Source organism: Lontra canadensis, unplaced genomic scaffold (assembly GCF_010015895.1).
Source record: "Lontra canadensis isolate GAN:19392208 unplaced genomic scaffold, GSC_riverotter_1.0 scaffold15, whole genome shotgun sequence".
In the NCBI taxonomy this organism is placed as follows: Eukaryota; Metazoa; Chordata; class Mammalia; order Carnivora; family Mustelidae; genus Lontra; species Lontra canadensis.
Window position 1 is genome coordinate 24,219,125 of NW_022631009.1, and position 20,120 is coordinate 24,239,244.

Here is a 20,120-nt window from a genome sequence, read left to right on the forward strand (position 1 = left end):
TGCTTCTGTCTCTCCCTCTGCCTGCCATTCTGCCTGCTTGTGTTCTCTCTCTGTGTGTCAAATAAATAAATAAATCTTTAAAAAAAAAATTAGAAAACCAGTTAATAGATTTGACTGAATAGCCCAGAAGCAGATACCAGAATATATAAAAGTTTAATATAAAATGGTATTGTAAACGTGTAGATTAGATTATTAATGCCATTAATAAGTGCTGTCATTTCATTACTACTTGCTGAACATTTTATATGCATTGTCATTTAATCCTCTTCCTGACATAGCTGTTGCTATTATTATTCCCATTTACAAGGGGGGAAACCTGAGGTCACACAGTATTTGGTGGTTCTGAAGTAGTTGGTTAGCTCTTTTAGAATGCAAATATTCAAAAAGAAAAAAAGGAATTTTTAACCTCTGTCAAATTTCAGGTGGATTAAAGAATTAAATGTAAAGTTCCTAATAAACAAAAAATGCAGGTATACCCCACTTTTTGAACTTTGCATTACACAACTCACTTTTATGAAAGACCTACATTAGTACCTGTTTTCACTAACTGAAAGAAACCCAAAGAACGTTTTTACTTTTATGAATTTTGTGAAGATAGTGTCTGTTTGGGGCACCTGGCTGGCTCAGTCAGTAGAGCATGCGACTCTTGATCGCTTGATCTTGGGTGAAGAGATTACTTAAATAAATATATATATATAGAAAGAAAATAGTGTTTTACCTTTATAGAGGCAGTACATAGCCTGAGCAGCTGGAGTGACACCACCAAGCTCCTTTCCTGGAGCTCAGCATGCCCGAAGCCGCTACAGTTTTGAATTGTGTCTTTGATAAAACATCTGTGTTTTTATCTTCATTTATTTCTGTTTACCTGCTAACATGATGTGTCCTAAGGAATCAGAAAAGCCTAAAGCAGGGGGTTTTTCAGTCTGGGAACACTCAAAAATTTTTTCATGTAAATTAATGGTAATTGTTTTTTTGCTTTTAAGCCTTTTTGGTTTACAAAAGGTTACCTAGGAATGCTCTACTTTGAGATAGCAGAAGAAACCTGTGGGTGTGTCTGATAATCTGGCTAAGGAGAGCTTAGGAGTAGTAGAAGAAAAATCACAGAGGACTATACTGGTACTACCTCAGAGATAAAGCTGTCCCTACATCAAATTCGTAGAATTATAGCTTAATATACTATGAAAAGCAAAGAAATAAAAATTTTAGCCTGCATGTGTAAAACACTCATACATATTGATAACCCCTATATATACGAGCTTAGAAATATAGGTGGTTAATAAACACATTGGAAAGTGGTTGCCTTCACTAGATAGCTATGAAATAAAAATTTTAATTAAACTAAAAGTATTGTATTGTTCTTTGCTGTCTTAGGACCTTTGTCCGCAGTATTAGTTCCTTTGTATGGCTGACTCCCCATCCTTTAAGACTCCGTGTATAACAACACTGCAGCCTTTTTGAACTACTCAGTAAATGAGTTTTTCCCTGTATCTTGACACCCTGCTGATTTCCTTCATTGCACTTCATTTTTCAGAATCACCTAGTTGTGTACTTACCCACTGTCTTTCTCCTTCAGTAGACTCTGTGCTCTAAGAGGGAAAAAATGTGAATTCCATCCTAAAAAGCATTAAGTAAATGTTGGATAAATGAAGTAAATGAATAAAAGATACCATTTTTGAAATCTATCTTGTTTACTGGTTACTTTTTAAAGAAAAATATGTGAGATGAGATGGATTGGGTACAGTCATTGTGCTGCTTGGTAAATTGGTGTTACCTTTCAGAATGGAAATTTTGTAAAAGGTAGCAGGAGCCTTAAACATTCATGTCTTTTGACCCAGTAATTTTACGTCTTGGAAACTATCCTAAAGAAGTCATCTCTTCTAAGAGATGCAGAAGCTTTCTTCCTCGCTCTTCCTGTAGTCACTGTTATTCCTAAGAGAAGTAGACAAGTTTAATTGGTCCTTGTCTTATTGTTGTCTTCTGCTTCCTCTTTCTGTGCCCTTCAGTGAGTAAGTTATCCAAAGAACTCACTCCTTGGCTGGGCTGAGTGATCTTGTAATATTCTCACAAAAGTCTTTAATAAGAGTTCTTACTGCCTGGGGCACCTCAGTGTGCTGGTGGTAAATTTGTATTTGAGCTTTGAGGAAAGGCTGAGGCCCTTTTGAGTCCCTGAGCTAAAGGGTAGTACGCTAACCCAGTTCACCAAAGAATCTTGCTTTGGGGTATCTAGCAGTAATCCAGTTAAAGGGGTACTTTGATTTCCCTTTAGCTAACTTTCCCCTGTTCTCCCATTCCTTTCTGTGCTGTTCCTGCTGGATGCCCAACTCTGTGTGTGTGTGTGTGTGTGTGTGTGTGTGTGTGTGTGTGTGTAAGGCACTTGTGTATTTCTGGGGTTTTTTTAGCTCCGTCCTTCCTTCTTCCTGTCAGACACATATAGAAAATATTTTAGGACCAACAGGGATAATGGAAAGGTCTTCAGTTCTTCATGCTCTTTGTTTTTCAGTAGAGGTCACAGTCCATTAGTGAAATCAATCAAGTGGGCTGTGACTATCATTAAAATAAATGAAGATAATAGGATACATTATACTTATAGTTGAAAGAATTATATGAGTATGTACTTATAACCTTATAGTATGAAATGTACTTTTTATGTGGGTCACTGTCAAACTTTGAAAGCTGTTTTCTTCTAGACAAATACCAATTATGTCTAAGCTTTTCTTTTGTTGCATCATTCTTAAATGGCGCAAGATTTATGAAAAGAGATTCAGGCTTTAATACATTGCAAAATTCAAAGAATGAAACGTTCAAGATACTAGCTAAATAAATCATGATGACCTGTCATTTCAGGTTATTTGCTCAAGTTAGTATTGTCTTTCTTCTTTGTAAGTTGTGCAGTGAAGTTCCAAAGGTTTCTCAGTTCTTGTAGAATCAGTAGAGTCGTAGGGGGAAATTAGTGTACCGTAATAAACTGGGAACAGCACCAAGGAATCAGATTGGAGCCTCAGTTCTGTAACAGCCTTAGGCAGTGTACTTAACTTCTTTTATCTGTTTACTCATCTGTAAAATGGAGCTAATAGTGCATATCTATTTAAGGTTGCCGTGAATAGAATATACTGTATTGCATTCAAAGTGCTCAGCTGGTTGTTGGACTCCCAGTGAGTAGAATTACTTCCAGGCTGTTTTGCCTGGAATATTATTGAATCTCTCTGTGCCTTAGTTTCTCCTTCAGCTTATGTTTCAGCTAATATTATTAGATGCTGTTATTAGATGCTGCTTTGAAAAATGTAAAAACTGATTGAGAGGGAGACAAACCATAAGTGACTCTTAATCTCACAAAACAAACAGAGGGTTGCTGGGGGGAGGGGGATTGGCGGGGGTGGGGTTATGGACATTGGGGAGGGTATGTGCTATGGTGAGTGCTGTGAAGTGTGTAAACCTGGCGATTCACAGACCTGTACCCCTGGGGGAAAAATATATTATATGTTTATAAAAAATAAAATTTAAAAAAATGTAAAAACTTCTCTAATTACTTTATAGGAGTTTGAGACAGTTAAGTCAGAAGATAATAAATGTGAAAAATGAGGCGCCTGGGTGGCTCAGTGGGTTAAGACTCTGCCTTCGGCTGAGGTCATGATCTCAGGGTTCTGGGTTTGAGAACCGGCATTGGGCTCTCTGCTCAGCAAGGAACCTGCTTCCTCCTCTCTCTCTGCCTGCCTCTCTGCCTACTTGTGATAGCTCTATCTGACAAATAAGTAAATAAAAATCTTTAATAAAAAAATGTAAAAAGTACTGCACAAATTTAGATGGTATTGACTCCAGTAGTAGCAATCATAGGAAGCTGTTTGCATTGGGTATGAGCTGCTTAATAACTGTATGTCCAAAGCAATAGAATCTTCAATTGATTTAGATGGGAATAAATAAGTACTTTCAGTTCTCTAAAACTGCTTTCTGCCTTAGCACCTTCACAGTTACTCCTTTTGCTTGAAATGTACTTCTTTGTCTCCACACTTCATGGCTATCTGGTTCTTCTTATCAGCTGAAATAATACATGGCTATCTGGTTCTTCTTATCAGCTGAAATAATACCACTTTAGAAAGGCCTTCCCTTACTATCCAGTCTGAATAGCTTCCCATTTGTTGTTTTTTTTTTAAACCACTTTAATCATAACATTAATTTGTAAGCTGGTTCTCAATTTTGTTTTCTGTTTCACTTCTCACCAACTAGGATGTAAGCCTTAAGGAGCAGGGACCTTGCCTGTATTGTATATTTTTTTCTCTTTCACTTAGATCTAATAAATACTTGTTGAATGTTAAAGATAGTACAAAGTATGAAAAATTATCCATAATTGTACTTCTCAGAGATAAGTAACAATTGTTGATACTATGTTATATAGTTCTCTTATTTTCTGTGTGTGTGCTTATATATTTACAAGTATCTATGATTATGTGTTTATACCAGATTTCATGGAGTCTAAAGATGAACATGTTTTACTCTATTTTATGTCTCTGAAATTGGGACGTCCTATAATCAGGGGTGTGCCAGGGTGTAATTGGCAGCATTTTTTCTTTTCAGTGGCACATAAAATGAAGATGTGTCTTAAAATCTGTAGCATCTTAGATTTGCATGTGTGTGTGTATGTATGTTTATGTGTGTATATATATGTATATATTTGTATGTGTGTGTATTAGTATATATGTGAAACAAATGAGATTATGGTGTTCAGCTCTTTCCCCACCTAAATATCTTGAACATTTCCCCTATCACTGTGTTTAGATCTGTCTTCTGATTGATGGCTAGCATATTGTTATAGGTGTATCATAAATTGTTCAACCAGTTCCTCTTGGTGGACATTTGGAGCTTTTCCAGTTTTGTGTGTATGTTACGAACCAGTGCTGTGTTGGATATCCTTGCACTTATCTTTATGCATTCAACTGGAATTTCTTTTGATAAAATCCCTAGATCAATGAATACACATATTTTATAATGTATGAGGGTGACTGTTTCCCTATATCTTTAGAAGTACTGCATCTTAGGAAATTTTTTAAATTTTTGCTAACCTGATAAGTGAAAAAATTACACTAATGTTGTATTATCATTTCTTTAATTATGCAGAAACATGGAAAGAGGCTCAATCTCTCTTTTCATGTTTATGAGCTATTTTTATTTCCTCTTCTGTGATGCACTGTGCATAGGACAGTAAACCTTTAATTGGCTGGGATATTTGCTGTTATTGGAAAAGGAAGTCATCACAGTTTGGAATCATGCATTATCATATAATTTCTTGGGAACAACTTTCAGGACAGAGCCTATTCTTGTGGAGAGCAAAAGGGCTTTATGAGGATCCAAGATTAGAGGAGACAAATTCAGGAATAATCAGGACCTTTCTAATGGAGCCAAGAAGGGGTACAATATCATCACTTTATGAGCTGAATACTGGAATTTAGATACAGCTGTTAGACTTTAAATGCTCCTCTTCTCCTTAATATGACTTGGTTGTGGTAGCATTAGGTTGGTAGATTTGAAATAGGTCACAACTCACGGACTTGAGTGAAGTCACTATTGGATCTAGAGATTAAATCTATGATCATTTAAGAGTAGATTAATAATATGATCACTTCTCCACCTTTTTTCTAAGATCAAGTGAAAAGTAGATTAATACGAGCTTTTTGTACAGTGCCAAATGTTCTTGTCGGCATTTTTGATCACCTTTGCTGTGCCGGAGGGTGCCAGTTCCAAAGATAGATATCAGTTGGTCTCTTTTAGGTTCCATTGCAGCCTTTAAAGAAGACAGATTTCAGTCGTTTGGTAAGAATGAAACCCGAAGGTACATGCAATGTAAAGAGCATGGAGGAAGGTATTTGGTCTAAAAGAGTTTAAGGGAGACTTCTGGCTTCAATATGATAAACTAAACTGAGTCCTGAAGTTTAAGTAGTAAAGGGTACAACAGCATGAGAGAAGGTGTGCATGGATGAGGTGGACTATTAAGTAGTGGAGTTTTCTTAGCACATAAAGTTTGAGCTGGAGAGTGACTAATGACAAGTCTGGGAAGTTTGGTAAACAAGCCTGGGTGGTTCCATAGGTTAAGTGTTGCCTTCAGCTCCTGTCACGATCCCAGTGTCCTACGATCAGTTCCGCATCTGGCTGGCCGCTCAGCTGAGAGCCTGCTGCTTCTCCCTCTGCTATCCCCCTCACTTGTGTGTTTGGCTCTGTCTCGCTCGTTCTCCCTCTCTCATTTATTCTCTCTCGTTCTCTCTCTGTCAAATAAATAAATAAAATCTTTAAAAACAAAAAAAGAACCAGATAATAAACAGCCTTGTATACCATGCTAAAAATTCTGCATTTTGTTGATCGAGGGGAGTTCTTTTGAATAATGACATGGCAAGATTTGCATTTGAGAAATCACTGCCTGATTTAGGGAGGAAGACCAAAAGCCAGGAGACATGTTCTGAAATAGTTCTGGTAATCCAGGTGATAGGATTAAGTAAGGCTTTAGCTCAATGGGACTAGCTTACCAGAAAAATCATTAATTTCTTCTGGTTTTTACAGAATTTCGCCCTCTTTTTTAGAATCCTTCTGAGATTAAATTTCATGGAATTGAGATTATTATTTTACAGAGATGACTTACATTTATTGTCCAGTTGTTTATTCCTTTATTGCCTGTAAGAAGTTTATACTTTTATAAATACCTACTTAATGAGTATAGTGTAATGTGAAGATGGTTAATAAGTGTTTTTGATGATTATAAAAAGTAGATGTTAACCCTTTTGATACGCTCGGTGATTATCTTGGAGGGAAACAGTTTTAGAGCATTTTGCCTTTGAGTAAAAGTAAGGATTTATTAGAGTAAATTTAAGTTATATAGTTTAGATTATATAGGTTAGGTTATATAATTTTTATATATGCAAACATGAATTTATCATTCTGTGTGCTAATTTCTCTCTCTTTTTTTTAAAGGCTACAAGCAAAAGATGGTGGATCGCTTGGCAAACAGTGAAGCAAATACTCGACGTATAAATATAGTAGAAAACTGTTTTGGAGCAGCTGGTCAACCCTTAACTATACCTGGAAGGGTTCTTATTGGAGAAGGAGTATTGACTAAGTTGTGCAGAAAGAAACCCAAAGCAAGGCAGTTTTTCTTATTTAATGATATTCTTGTATATGGCAATATTGTCATCCAGAAGAAAAAATATAACAAACAACATATTATTCCCCTGGAAAATGTCACTATTGACTCCATCAAAGATGAGGGAGACTTGAGGAATGGATGGCTTATCAAGACACCAACTAAATCATTTGCAGTTTATGCTGCCACTGCCACTGAAAAATCAGAATGGATGAATCACATAAATAAATGTGTTACTGATTTACTCTCCAAAAGTGGGAAGACACCCAGTAATGAACATGCTGCTGTCTGGGTTCCTGACTCTGAGGCCACTGTATGTATGCGTTGCCAGAAAGCAAAATTCACACCTGTCAATCGTCGTCACCATTGCCGTAAATGTGGTTTTGTTGTCTGTGGGCCCTGCTCTGAAAAGAGATTTCTTCTTCCAAGCCAGTCCTCGAAGCCTGTGCGGATTTGTGACTTCTGCTATGACCTGCTTTCTACCGGGGACATGGCCACGTGTCAGCCTACTAGATCTGACTCTTACAGTCAGTCATTGAAGTCTCCTTTAAATGATGTATCTGATGATGATGATGATGACGATAGCAGTGACTAAGGACATATTTTGAAATATTTAATTGGGTGTGACTACCTGAGAAATCAGCTCTGGGGGGAATATAAAATTCTGAGCTTTCTCTCAGTTTTGCTCTAGCCGTGAATTTGCCTGAGAAACTTTTAACCTCTGTGCCTCAATATATCCTTTAGAAAATAGGTCCTGTCATTGTGTTCTCATCCCATCCCCACCCATCTCCCCACTCTTCTACAGGGATAGATTATTGCAAAGTATATCAGATAAATTTTTGGTTTCTTACGCTTGTTTAATTTTAGATTGTTTTGTTGGAAGGTTTGGGAAAAGATATTTAACAGATCATGTACTACATTGTTGTTTACTATGTGTTCTGTTATATGGAAAAACTAAAAGCAAAAAATGATGGGAAAAGGAGAATAATATGGTTAGCTAATATTATTAGCTTTTTCCTAACCATCCTATCTAATGGTTAAGACACCAGTAACAAAAAGCGTGATTTGGCAATACTTTGTTTGGCTATTTCATATACCAAGTGGTGCCTTATTATAATAGCACTGTTACGTGAAATAAGCCCCTACCTTCTGTTAGTTTGTCTTGAAAATACACTGGTGCTCTTTGAGGTGATAAAATGATAAAATTTTCATCTGCCAGCTACAAGTAACTAAATTTAGAGCTGCTTCATTCTATAAGAATAAATATTTTTCCATAAAATAGTTGTGATTATATTTTTATGTTTTATAGGTACCAAATTATAATTGTCAGACATATATTTTAAGTCAGTAGGTAGGTTTTCATTCTTAAAAATTTGGTTTGAAATTTATCAAATACAGAATTGTCACATTGCATTAGTTTCTACTTTTAGTAAAACATAATTTGTAGTTATGAGTTCATCTGCTTTAATATTATTTCTAGAATGAAAAATCTTATAAAACCTTTGAAATTAAACAATCTCTTAAAAAAAAAAAATCCCATGATAGAACACAGATCTACTTAGGCTGAAGACTTCGAAGAAATAATGTGCAAGAATGATCAAGACAGACCAGTTAAGTTTGACTAGACTTTATATCGGTGGAAGTATTATCTATTTCAGTGTGAAATTATCTTGAATTTGCAAATATAGTGTTATATTTTATAAAGTTTTGTAAAGTCCCAAACAATATTTCTATTTTTGTAAAAGAATTGTGTGTTTAATCTGTTTTCTGAAATCCTTTTGCAAACTATAGAATAGAGTAGCAATTGATCTTTCTAAATTGTGAACTTTATTGAGTCCGTCTGGATTGCTTTTGAGAATTGGTAATTTTTCACTCTTTGCTTTTGAGGCAGCCATTTGGTTGAAAGTATATTTATCATATAAAACTTGATGCATTTTGCACTATTCTCTCCATTTGTATGCTGCAAATAACTACAGTCTTTCAAATATGAAAAAATCAGCCTAATGTTTGTTTTAAATTCCAAACTTTTGTTTTAAACATTTAAATCTGGCTATGTTGTAGATGTCATGAGTTTGAATTAATAATGTGGTGGAGAATTTTGGGGTTTGGTTAAGGCACTAACTTTACCGTTAAATTGTGAAGGTATCTGAGATCTGTAGATCTCCCTGTAGGAAATGTGAAACAAAGACCCAGCAGTCTTTTTTGTTTAATATCAGATGGACATTTGTTTCTAAGCAATATATACATATAATTAAACAACATATCTCAAAATGACCATGAAACCTGAGAAGTGCTAATGGAGATATGCTGGTCCATCAGAACCTAGCAAATTCAGGAACCAAGGAGAACTGTTCTGGGATGACATTTGCATCGTCAACTTCTGTTGACTCTGTTTTTACAATAAAAAATATTTTACAACTTAACTGTGCATATTGTGACTTAAAGATTTTTCCCCCCTTTTTAAGGGAATGGAAGTATAATGCATATTTTGCTTCTTTCAGAAGCTGTGAGGTGCCTTTTTCGTGTGAGGTGTTGTTCTAAGCTCTAAGGGGCAGAGCAGTAAACAAAATTTCCTTCCTCTTCATGGAATTTACATGCAGATAGAATCCAAGATGTGTTTTCTTTCCGAATGTGTTCTGTAATTTTTAAAGCTTTTCTAAATCTTAGTTATATGTAAACCTAAAATGATTTTGGTGCCTATTTTTCATGCCATTCCTCTTGAATGAAATTTACTTGGACTATACTGGACCTGCAGTACATTAACCAAATTGGTAACTATTAATATGAAGGAAGTAAGATTCTGTAGATACCAAGAGAAAATATTAAGTTGAATACACCTTAATACAGGAATTTCATACCTTTGGGTCAATGTATAAAATGTCCATAGTTAATTTAAAGTCATTTGTTTATATATCTTTATTACCTTTATGCTGAAACTTTTACAAATGGGTAGCATTCAGTTGTATACCTAGTAATTCTTGAAAGGTCCCAGGACTTTAACCACACTTTTTTCTCTCAGATAGACCAATTTTGTTCTCAAATATAGGTTGTAGCTTTGAAGAGTATAGTAGCAATTATATACCTATTCACATGTATTAGATTGCTATACATTTTACAAGATAAAATTTCATAGTGAAGTCTAGGATTAAAATATATGAAATTATATTTATTGATAGTAATTATAAGTCTTTTTTAAAAAACTAAGTTATTTGAAATCATTCAACATTTATTAACTATAATGTCAGGCTCCATAGATTTGGTGTTGGGTGATCTAAAATTTTTAAGGTACATTTCTATAAAGGTTATTATCAATGGCATTCTCTTAAATATCAAAATAAATTTCTTAAAAGTTACTTTGTACTCACGGCTCCTGGGTAGCCCAGTTGGTTAAGCATCCAACTCTTAGTTTCAGGGAGTCTGCTTGAAGAGTTTCTCCCTCTGTCCCTATCCCCCCTTGCTCACTTGCGCTAAAATAAATAAATCTTTAAAAAGAATTACTTTGTACTTGGCATCTACACTAATAGAAATACTATTTTACAACAGCATTCTCCTAGGAAATTTTGCCACTAGGAAGCAGAATTTTAAGCCATAAAACCAACAGTATTTCTCTCTGCCTCCACTGCCAATGTACGGGCAAGCACAGACTGCCACTGGTGCCGTTGCTTGGCATGAGAACCCTATTGTTTTATCAAGAAATGAAAAGTAGAGGAAGTTGGTTGATAATATTGTTAACACTATGTTGTCTTCATCCAGACAGTTATTATTCATACCAGTTAAAACGACTACAGTAAAGCTTTGATGGTATTATCAACTAGTTTATCAAGAGAAAAAATCAGTAAGTACCACTTTACTCAGACTCTGAATTTGCATACTGCTGTCATCTTAATCTTTAGAGGAAATACATTCTTTACTATTATTTATTTTTAGCAACTTTGAGATAAAATTCACATACCACACAATTCAAGGTATAAAATTCAGTGGTTTTTGGTATATTCGCTAAAACCATGACACTATTTCCAGAACATTTTCATCACTGCAAAAAGAAGTGGACTGTCAGCAGGCTCTCCCCTTTCATTCCCCAATTCTCCTAGCCCTAAGCAGCCACTAACCCACTTCCTACCTTTATGGATGTGCCTTATCTGGACACTTCACAAATGAAATCGTGTATTATTTATTGGTCTTCGGTGACTGGTTTCTTTCACTTAGTATGTTAAGTATCATTTGTGTGGTATCAAGCAAGAGTACTTCTTTTTATTGCCAAATATTCTAATATTTTGTTCTTCAGTTGACATTTGGCCTATTTCCACTTTGGGGCTATTATGAATAATGTTGCTGTGAACATTTGTGTTAAAGCTTTTGTGTAGACATGTTTTCCTTTATTTTGGGTATATACCTCAAAGTGGAGCTGCTGGGTTATGTGGTTCCTCTGTGTTAAACTTTTTGAGGAATTGCCAAACGTTTCCCAAGTCTGCACCATTTTACTTTCCTATCAGCAATATAGGAGGGTTCTGATTTCTCCCCATCTTCCACAACACCTACTGTCTCTGATTATAGCATGTGACAAATATCTCTGCTTTTCATTTGCATTTTCCTAATGGCTAATGATGTTAAGGATCTTTTTGTGTGATGATTGGCCATTTGCATATCTTCTTAGGAGCAGTGTTCATTATGATCCTTTGCTCTAGGTTGTTTTTTTCATTGAGTGGTAGAAGTGTTATTTGTGTAATCAGAGTACAAGACCCTAACCAATGCAGGATTTGCAAATGTTTTCTCCCAGTCTGTGAACTGTCTTCTCACTTTCTTGATGGCATTATTTGAAGCACAAAAGTTTAACTTCAATGAAGTCCAGTTTGTCGATTTTTTTCTTTTGTCAGTTGTGCTTTTGGTGTCATTGCCTAACTCAAGATCATGAAGATTTAATCCTGTCATCTTCCAACTCTGAATCTGATGAGAACTCTTGGTTATTGATACACAGAAAATAGTTTTAATATTACCTCCAAAATTAGAGTTGGAAACTACTTCCTAGTGAATTAGATCCATTCATTAGCAAATTTTCAGGCAAGTGAAAAAGGAATGTGTTCACATCAGCCTTTTCTTTCCAGTCAGTAGGGTAAAACTATACTTATGGGTGTACTGCAGGCCGACAGAAAACACATTATTCTGTATACTGAAAACATAGTTTATTGTTACTTGGAGCTGCCTCAAAATAATCTTACTTTGTAGTTCAGTGAGTGTGAAAAAGAATGCCTGAGGATAAGCTATGCTGACTTAAGATAAACTACTACAAAAGTAATAGGATGAAATTGTAAAGTTTCAATTTTTTATATATTTTATAGGAATGCTTTAATGACTTGAAGAAATCAAAATTCCAGAGCTTCTTAAGGCAAAGTTTTTACTTTATAAACATTTATTGAGCACTTTTAATGTGTCTGCTACTGTTGAATGAGTTGCTGTTCCAACTCATGATTCTCGTGATTTTCATGACCTTGATATTTTCTTTGGTCTTTTAATGTTGTTTATTGGCCATTCATTCAAAAATAGATGTTCACATCTTTTGATCATTTTTAATAGTTTTTAAATTTAATTATTTAAATTTTATTAACATATGATGTATTATTTGCTTCAGGGGTACAGGTCTATGAATCATTAGGCTTACACATTTCACAGCACTCACCATAGAACATACCCTCTCCAGTGTCCATAACCTAGCCACCCTATTCCTATCCCCTTACCCACAAGCAACCCTCAATTTGTTTCCTGAGATTAAGTGTCTCTTATGGTTTGTCTCCCTCCCCAGTACCATCTTGTTTCATTTTTTTCCCTCCCTTCCCCCCACGAATCCCCTCCCTACCTCTCAGATACCTCATATCAGAGAGATCACATAATTGTCTTTTTCTGATTGACTTATTTCACTTAGCATAATACCCTCTAGTTCCATCCACGTCTTGCAAATGGCAAGATTTCGAGGGGTTTTGATGACTGCATAGTATTCCATTGTATATATATACCACATCTTCTTTATCCATTCATCTGTTGATGGACATCTAGGTTCTTTCCATAGTTTGGTTGTTGTGGACATTGCTGCTGTGAACATTCGGGTGCACGTGCCTCTTCGGATCACTACATTTCTAGACCTTGTTATTTTTTAAATATGCTGCACCAGTGATTTTGTAGAATGACTCCCAGCAGGGGTTTGTCTGACATTTCCTCATTAAGTTATGCCTCTGTGTAGCAGGAATATCACTGAAGTTATGTTTCTTGTCCTATCAGGCGGTGCTCCCTTCCGTTTTGTCCCATTCCATTATGTTCACTTAGATCAACCCATTAAGTTGTGTAGCCTAGACTTCTGCATTGTAGGGTTACTCTTTTTATAATAAGTGTTTTGTGAAGTACTTTGGAGAGCATGTAGAAGTTACATTCCTCAACAAATCTTCATTTTATTCATTTCTTTAATGGACTCATGGTTTCCTAGTTCAGTGGTTTTCAAACTTGAGTGTATGAGAATGTCTTAGAGGGCTTATTAAAACACAAGCTCCTAGGCCCCATCTCCAGAGTTTCTGTGGGTCTGGATTGAGACCCCCAAAATTTGCATTTCTGAGAAGTTTCCGGTGTTGGTGCTGCTGCCGGCCCAGGGACCATACTTTACTACCCTTTATTATCATAGTTTATTTTGAAGCTCATATTGTCCCTAATTTGGCCAGTGCCAAGCTGGTTTCTGTGGCCTCTTGACAAATTGTTATTCGAGTCCTTTACATTTTGCTACAGTAGGATGTTCTAGACTCATCCTGACTTTTCCCCGCCCCAACCCAGAAGTTGGCCATTTCCCTAGGAGCTCTTATGTTATAGTGGAGAGTACTTAAAAGTCAAGTTCTGGGGGTACCGGGGTGGCTCAGTGGGTTAAGCCTCTGCCTTTGGCTCAGGTCATGATCTCAGGGTCCTGGGATTGAGCCCTGCATGGGGCTCTCTGCTTGGTGAGGACCCTGCTTCCCCCTCTCTGCCTGCTTGTGATCTCTCTGTCAAATTAAAAAAAAAAAATCTTAAAAAGTCAAGTTCTGGGCACTCAGTGTGCTTGTTGTTTTGGAGGGAGTACCACTCTCACGCTCTTTTAGGAGACAAATCTGGGGAGCATGCATATATACATGTGGACATACACACATTTAGATCTAGATTACTATCTGTCTCTGCACTGAAATCCATGACTTCATACTGGTGTTTCTGACTGTAACAACACTACAGGGTTTCTCTTTTCCCTGACGGTGAAAGACTGGGTCACATTCACTTTAGTATATTTAAATTATTCGATCAGTCTCCCTGTTTGTAACCTGGTCTTTCATCACCACTTACCTCCCTCTCACATGGATAACTCTAACCCCACTTGGGTTCTAATGCTTCATACCAGGCTGTTCCCATCATGGGTGCTCCCCTTATTTCACTTAGGCTCCAACACCTCATGCTGGACCAACCCCACTCACACCCCCTGTGAACATCTTCACCTTCTTCGTTCTCTGAAACCTCATTCTGGACCTCACCTATCAATACCCTCCACACTTGGGTTCCAGTCCTCACCAATGGACCCCCCTCTCTGTGAGACACTCTCCTCACCCTGCCTAGCTCTGAGACACCTACACAGACATTTCTACCCTGCTTGGTCTCTGACTCCCCTCATTCACATGCCTGAGCTCCCTCTTCATCCTGCTTGAGCTATGACACCAGGCCTCCAGCCTTCCCCCCGTGTGACTGTCCTTTTCATCATTCTTGTGATACAGAACTGTGCACCAAGCTACCCCCATGGAAGGATACCCTCTCTCCTCACCCTGCTCAGGCTCCAACCAGCATGCTAACCTGCTCCCCCCACATAGACATCTTGCTCTAACTCCTTGCACCAGGCTATCTATCCTCCCACAACCTTCACACCCGCTCTGCACGCTCTCCTCTAATCTCTGACACCCTATACTAGCTGCTCCTCTGCACAGACACCTGCCTTGCTCCGGCCCACCTAATGGCATTGGGACAGAATCATGCAGAAAGGAAGGGCTGCACATTCCATACCTCCTAGAAAAAGAAAGGTAGGAGGTGATGGAGAGAAAAAAGAGAAAGCAAGCAAGCAAAACAAACGCAAGGGTAACATACACAAATCAGCTAAAACTAGAGATGTGAGCTCTAGAGCACATGGAAGGGGAGGCTGGAGAAGGGAGAGTTGGAGAACGAGGAACCAAGCCCAGCCCTCATTTGTCCTAACTGCACCCCTGCTAAGACCCCAGGGGATTTGAAACCTGCTGCTTTACACTTAGTGGACATCTGTCACAGCACCCAAGTGCTAGCTTTCCCAAGATAAGCCAGGTGGTTTCCAGTTGTTCTTATTTCATGACAATGATTTAAAAGTACAGGCATAATAAAAAAAAAAAAAGAAAGGAAACGTGTATGTTAGCACCTGTTAATAAATGAGTTCAGTTAAAAGAGCAAAAAAAAAAAAAAAAAAGCATAAACTTATTTTCAGAGTTTTAGTTTAACTTCTAAGTAAATCACAAATCAACAGTGGTATGACCCTGACCTGAGGGAAAAGACTTCAGACCTCAATTTGGATAAGGAATTGATGAATGAAATTTATTCAATTTTGAAAGACTTTTAGTGAAAAGCCTTAATGTAGGTTTGGAGCACACAGTTCTCCAGAAATTACTTGAAAACATATTTCTGCAATAGGAAAAATAAGTGGCCACGATTATCAACAATTCTACATCTGTGTTTGAGCCAGTATGACGCATCATGGTATATTTCAGAAAAATGAAATACGTAAACAGAAACATTGGTATTCACATGTACAAAGGGAAGGTTGCCAATTAAATGAAAACAATTATACAGAGTAATGTATCAGGAAATAGAAAAGGCAGAGCAAACTGCTAGAGCAAGGACAATGAGGTAAAAGAGATTACATTTTTGAATACCTGGTTTTTTTTGAAGCCAGTTTCCTTTTAATTCAGTAAAATAAAGCATATTTGGGAGCATAATGACTTCCAATTTTATAAGGTTCTGTCTTTTTAAAAGCATTTCTCAGGGTGATTTTATCTAAGTCTGTCAGTATAGAAGCTAAAACCTGTGTTAATGAAAGTCAGGTTTTTCCCTGTTGCATTCCTTGCCTGAACAAAAGAATGAAAAGCATTTCTGGTGTTTAAACATAAAGGACTTATAAAATTGTTAATGATTTCCTAAAATTTATATCCCATAATTGAGAAGTATGAACGGTAACATCAAGTTTATAGTGATCGTATGACATTTTATATCTGGTAGTTTAGAAATAGCTTTTGTGACTTAGAATATTTTGTGGTAGTTTTTAGGGTGTTAAAAGCAGAAAGCAGAAAGAATCAATGACAAAATATTAAAAGCGGTTTTCACTTGGCCAGTTGCTAAGATGCCAGATTATCTTAATTCCAAACAAAGGAAGTTGTAGACTCTAGACTGGTAGGTGTAAGTTAATATACAGTTGACCCTTGAACAGCATAGAAGATGGGGTGTTGACCCCCATATGTTGGAACATCCACTATAAATTTGACTCCCCACAAATTTTACTGATAGACCAGAAGACATAAAGTCAATCAACAAACATTTTGTGTGAGTATTCTCAGCCTTTTGTAAGTATTATATACAGTATTCTTACAACAAAGTAAGCTGGAGAAAAGCAAATGATTAAGAAAAGCATAAGGAAGAGAACATCCTTCTACAGTACTGTACTGTTTTTATGGATACAATAAGTTTACGTCACCCGATTGCAAGATGAATCATCTGTCATGTCTGTCATTAGCTATACCAATATTGTCTTTGTAAGATACAAACACTGTAGCCATTATATGTATTATTCACACTAGACATCAAAAATGAAAAGAAAATGTGAAAAATAAATTCTCATTTACAAATATAACAATTCATGCGTTGACAGTAAAGAAGCAACAGTATGATTACTTTATGGTTACCTACTGTAATCAATAGGATTGCTTCACAGCAGCCTAGCCTGTACACTAATGAATGGTTATAAAATTTTTATGGCCTATCATATTACAGTCATATTTATAATACAGTATTAGAAACATGGTTACATTTTTAAAAACCACTTGCCTATGATGATAGACTGATGTGTAGTTTCTCCAATTATAAGAGACACAATACTATATGGTAATGTAATTCTTTGAAAGCAAGATTATAAAACAGATAAGTAACACATTATGAATTTTATATTAAATATCACTCACTTTGAGCACCTGGGTGGCTCAGTCTATTAAGCGTCCAACTCTAGATTTTGGTTCAGGTCGTGATGTCGGGATCATGAGATCAAGCCCTGCATCAGGCTCCATGCTGGGCGTAGAGTCTGCTTGGGATTCTCTCTTTTCCTCTCCCTCTGTCCCTCCCTGCCCTCCCCCCAACTCACGTGCACTGTCTCACTCTCTCTCTAAAAAAAAGAAAAAGAAAATCACTCACTTTATGCCCATAAGGATAGGCTATCTACTTCCATATGAGTCTTGCAGACGTCTGTGCGATGAATACTTAGGCCGTGATGATGATGGTGACACAAAATGTCTCATACAGTTCTTGCTGCACAGTTGTTAGGTTTTCACATGAAGATACTCGCACATGTACGCAACGGAGAAGTTTTGTAACAGTACAGCATGAGGATTACTTACGATTCATTAAGTGGAAGTGGGTCATCATGAAGGTCTTCATCCTCCCCTCCTCACCAAGGCTAAGGAGGAAGAGGGGTTGGTCTTGCTCTCTCGGCGAGGGGGGATGGAGACGCAAGAGGTGGGGGAGGTGGAATTCAAGGCGAACAGGGAGGCACACTTGGTGGAATTTTATGGAAATATGTCATAATTTCTATTTGACTTTCTTGCTTCTTATTTCTCTAAAAATATCTCTAGAGGGTACCAATCCTTCTTCCACCATTTGCTTTAGTTTCCATGCCCATGTCGTAGAAGGGGCCATGTCATAATGGAAGTCAGAAGCAGTCTTGAATAACCAGAACCCTTGTGCCAGATTGCCTAATGTCAGTTTGTTTTCTGGCACAGTTCCTTCGTCGTCTTTTTCCTCATCATCCGGCACTGGTTTGGAATCACTCGCTTCCATGGGGTCATCTTCTGTTAATTCCTCTGGTGTGATGCTTCTTAGTTCTTGAATTTCTCCAAGATCCGTATCTGAAACACTTCACCCTGTCCCACCCCACCCCACCCCTTTTTTTATAATATCCACGATCTCTTTCATGATTTCCTTGATTGGCTCTGTTGTAAACCTGGAAGTCATGTACATCTAGACCCAGTTTTCTCCAGCAGGAATTTACTGTTTCAGGCTTGATGGCTTCCACGGCTTTTTCTGTAACAATGGTATCTTCAGTGGTATAACCCTTCCAAACTTTCGTGTTTTTCTCTCTGTTGGGGTTCTCCTCCCTGGTATTGACAGTCTTCTCCATAGAGCACCCTGTGTTTAAAGGTCCTTATAGTCTACAGGCTGAATTAGAAACATTATATTTGGGGATGAGTAGATTACTTTGACACCCTCACTTTTGAACTCATTGGGTTCTGGGTGGCCAGGGGCATTTGTCCAATATCAAAAACTGTAAAAGGCAGTCCCTTACTGGAAAGGTACTCCTGACTTCAGGGACAAAGCATGGATGGAACAAATCGAGAAAAATGCTTCTCATTGTCCAGACCTTCTTATTGTACAACCAAAAGCCTGACAGCTGGTGTTTATCTCTTCTCTTCAAAGGCTGGGGGGTTAGCAACCTTATTTTTTTTTAAAGATTTTATTTATTTATTTGACAGAGAGAGAGACAGTGAGAAAGGGAACACAAGCAGGGGGAGTGGGAGAGGGAGAAGCAAGCTTCCTGCCAAGCAGGGAGCCCGATGTGGGGCTCAATCCCAGGACCCCAAGATCACAACCTGAGCAGAAGACAGACGCTTACTGACTGAGCCACCCAGGTGCCACGGTTAGCAACTTTTTTTTTTAAGACTTTATTTATTTGTCAGAGAGAGAGAGAGAGAGAGCAAACACAAGTAGGCAGAGAGGCAGGCAGAGAGAGAAGCAGGCTCCCCGCTGAGCAGGAGCCCAATGCAGGACTCAATCCCAGGACCCTGGGATCATGACCTGAGCCAAAGGCAGCAGCTTAACTGACTGAGCCAGCCAGGAGTCGCCCTGGTTAGCAACTTTATAAGTAAGGGCAGCCTAATCATAAACCCAACTTTGCATTTGCACAAAAGAGTAAAGCTAGCCTACCGTTTCCTGCCTTAAATCCTGGTGCTCACTTCTCTTCTTTACTAATAAATGTCCTTTGTGGCATTTCTTTTTTCCATAGGGGTGCCTGAGAGGCATGGCACTTTTGATCTTGGGGTCGTGACTTTGAGCCCCAAATCGGGCATAGAACTTTTTATTTTTTTTTCCATTTTTTTTTATTTTTTATAATTTTATTTTTTATAAACATATATATTTTTTTTTTCCCCCCAGGGGTACAGGTCTGTGAATCTCCATGTTTACAAACTTCACAGCACTCACCATAGCACATACCCTACCCAATGTCCATAACCCCCCCTCTCCCAACCCCCCTCTGCCCAGCAACCCTCAGTTTGTTTTGTGAGATTAAGAGTCACTTATGGTTTGTCTCCCTCCCAATCCCAACTTGTTTCATTTACTCTTCTCCTACCACATTAACCCCCCATGTTGCATCTCCTCTCCCTCATATCAGGGAGATCATAGGATAGTTGTCTTTCTCTGATTGACTTATTTCGCTAAGCATGATACCCTCTAGTTCCATCCACGTTGTCGCAAATGGCAAGATTTCATTTCTTTTGATGGCTGCATAGTATTCCATTGTATATATATACCACATCTTCTTTATCCATTCGTCTGTTGATGGACATCTAGGTTCTTTCCATAGTTTGGCTATTGTAGACATTGCTGCTATAAACATTCGGGTGCACGTGCCCCTTCGGATCACTACGTTTGTATCTTTAGGGTAAATACCCAG

General features: G+C 37.6%; 1 protein-coding gene across 5 annotated transcripts in view; it reads left to right on the plus strand.

Annotated features, from left to right (window-relative positions):
- The window catches only part of PLEKHF2 (pleckstrin homology and FYVE domain containing 2), a 72,033-nt gene extending 62,490 nt beyond the window's left edge, over positions 1-9,543 (plus strand). For 4 of the 5 annotated variants that reach the window (XM_032858661.1, XM_032858665.1, XM_032858662.1 and 1 more), the window contains exon 2: positions 6,952-9,543. In XM_032858661.1, the coding sequence (XP_032714552.1) occupies positions 6,952-7,715 (764 nt within the window). In that variant the 3' untranslated portion in view covers positions 7,716-9,543. Of the gene's footprint in view, positions 1-1,096; positions 1,117-6,951 lie in introns of those variants that run through there. The other variant, XM_032858664.1, reaches the window with a different exon arrangement.
- The last annotated feature ends 10,577 nt before the right edge of the window (positions 9,544-20,120 follow it).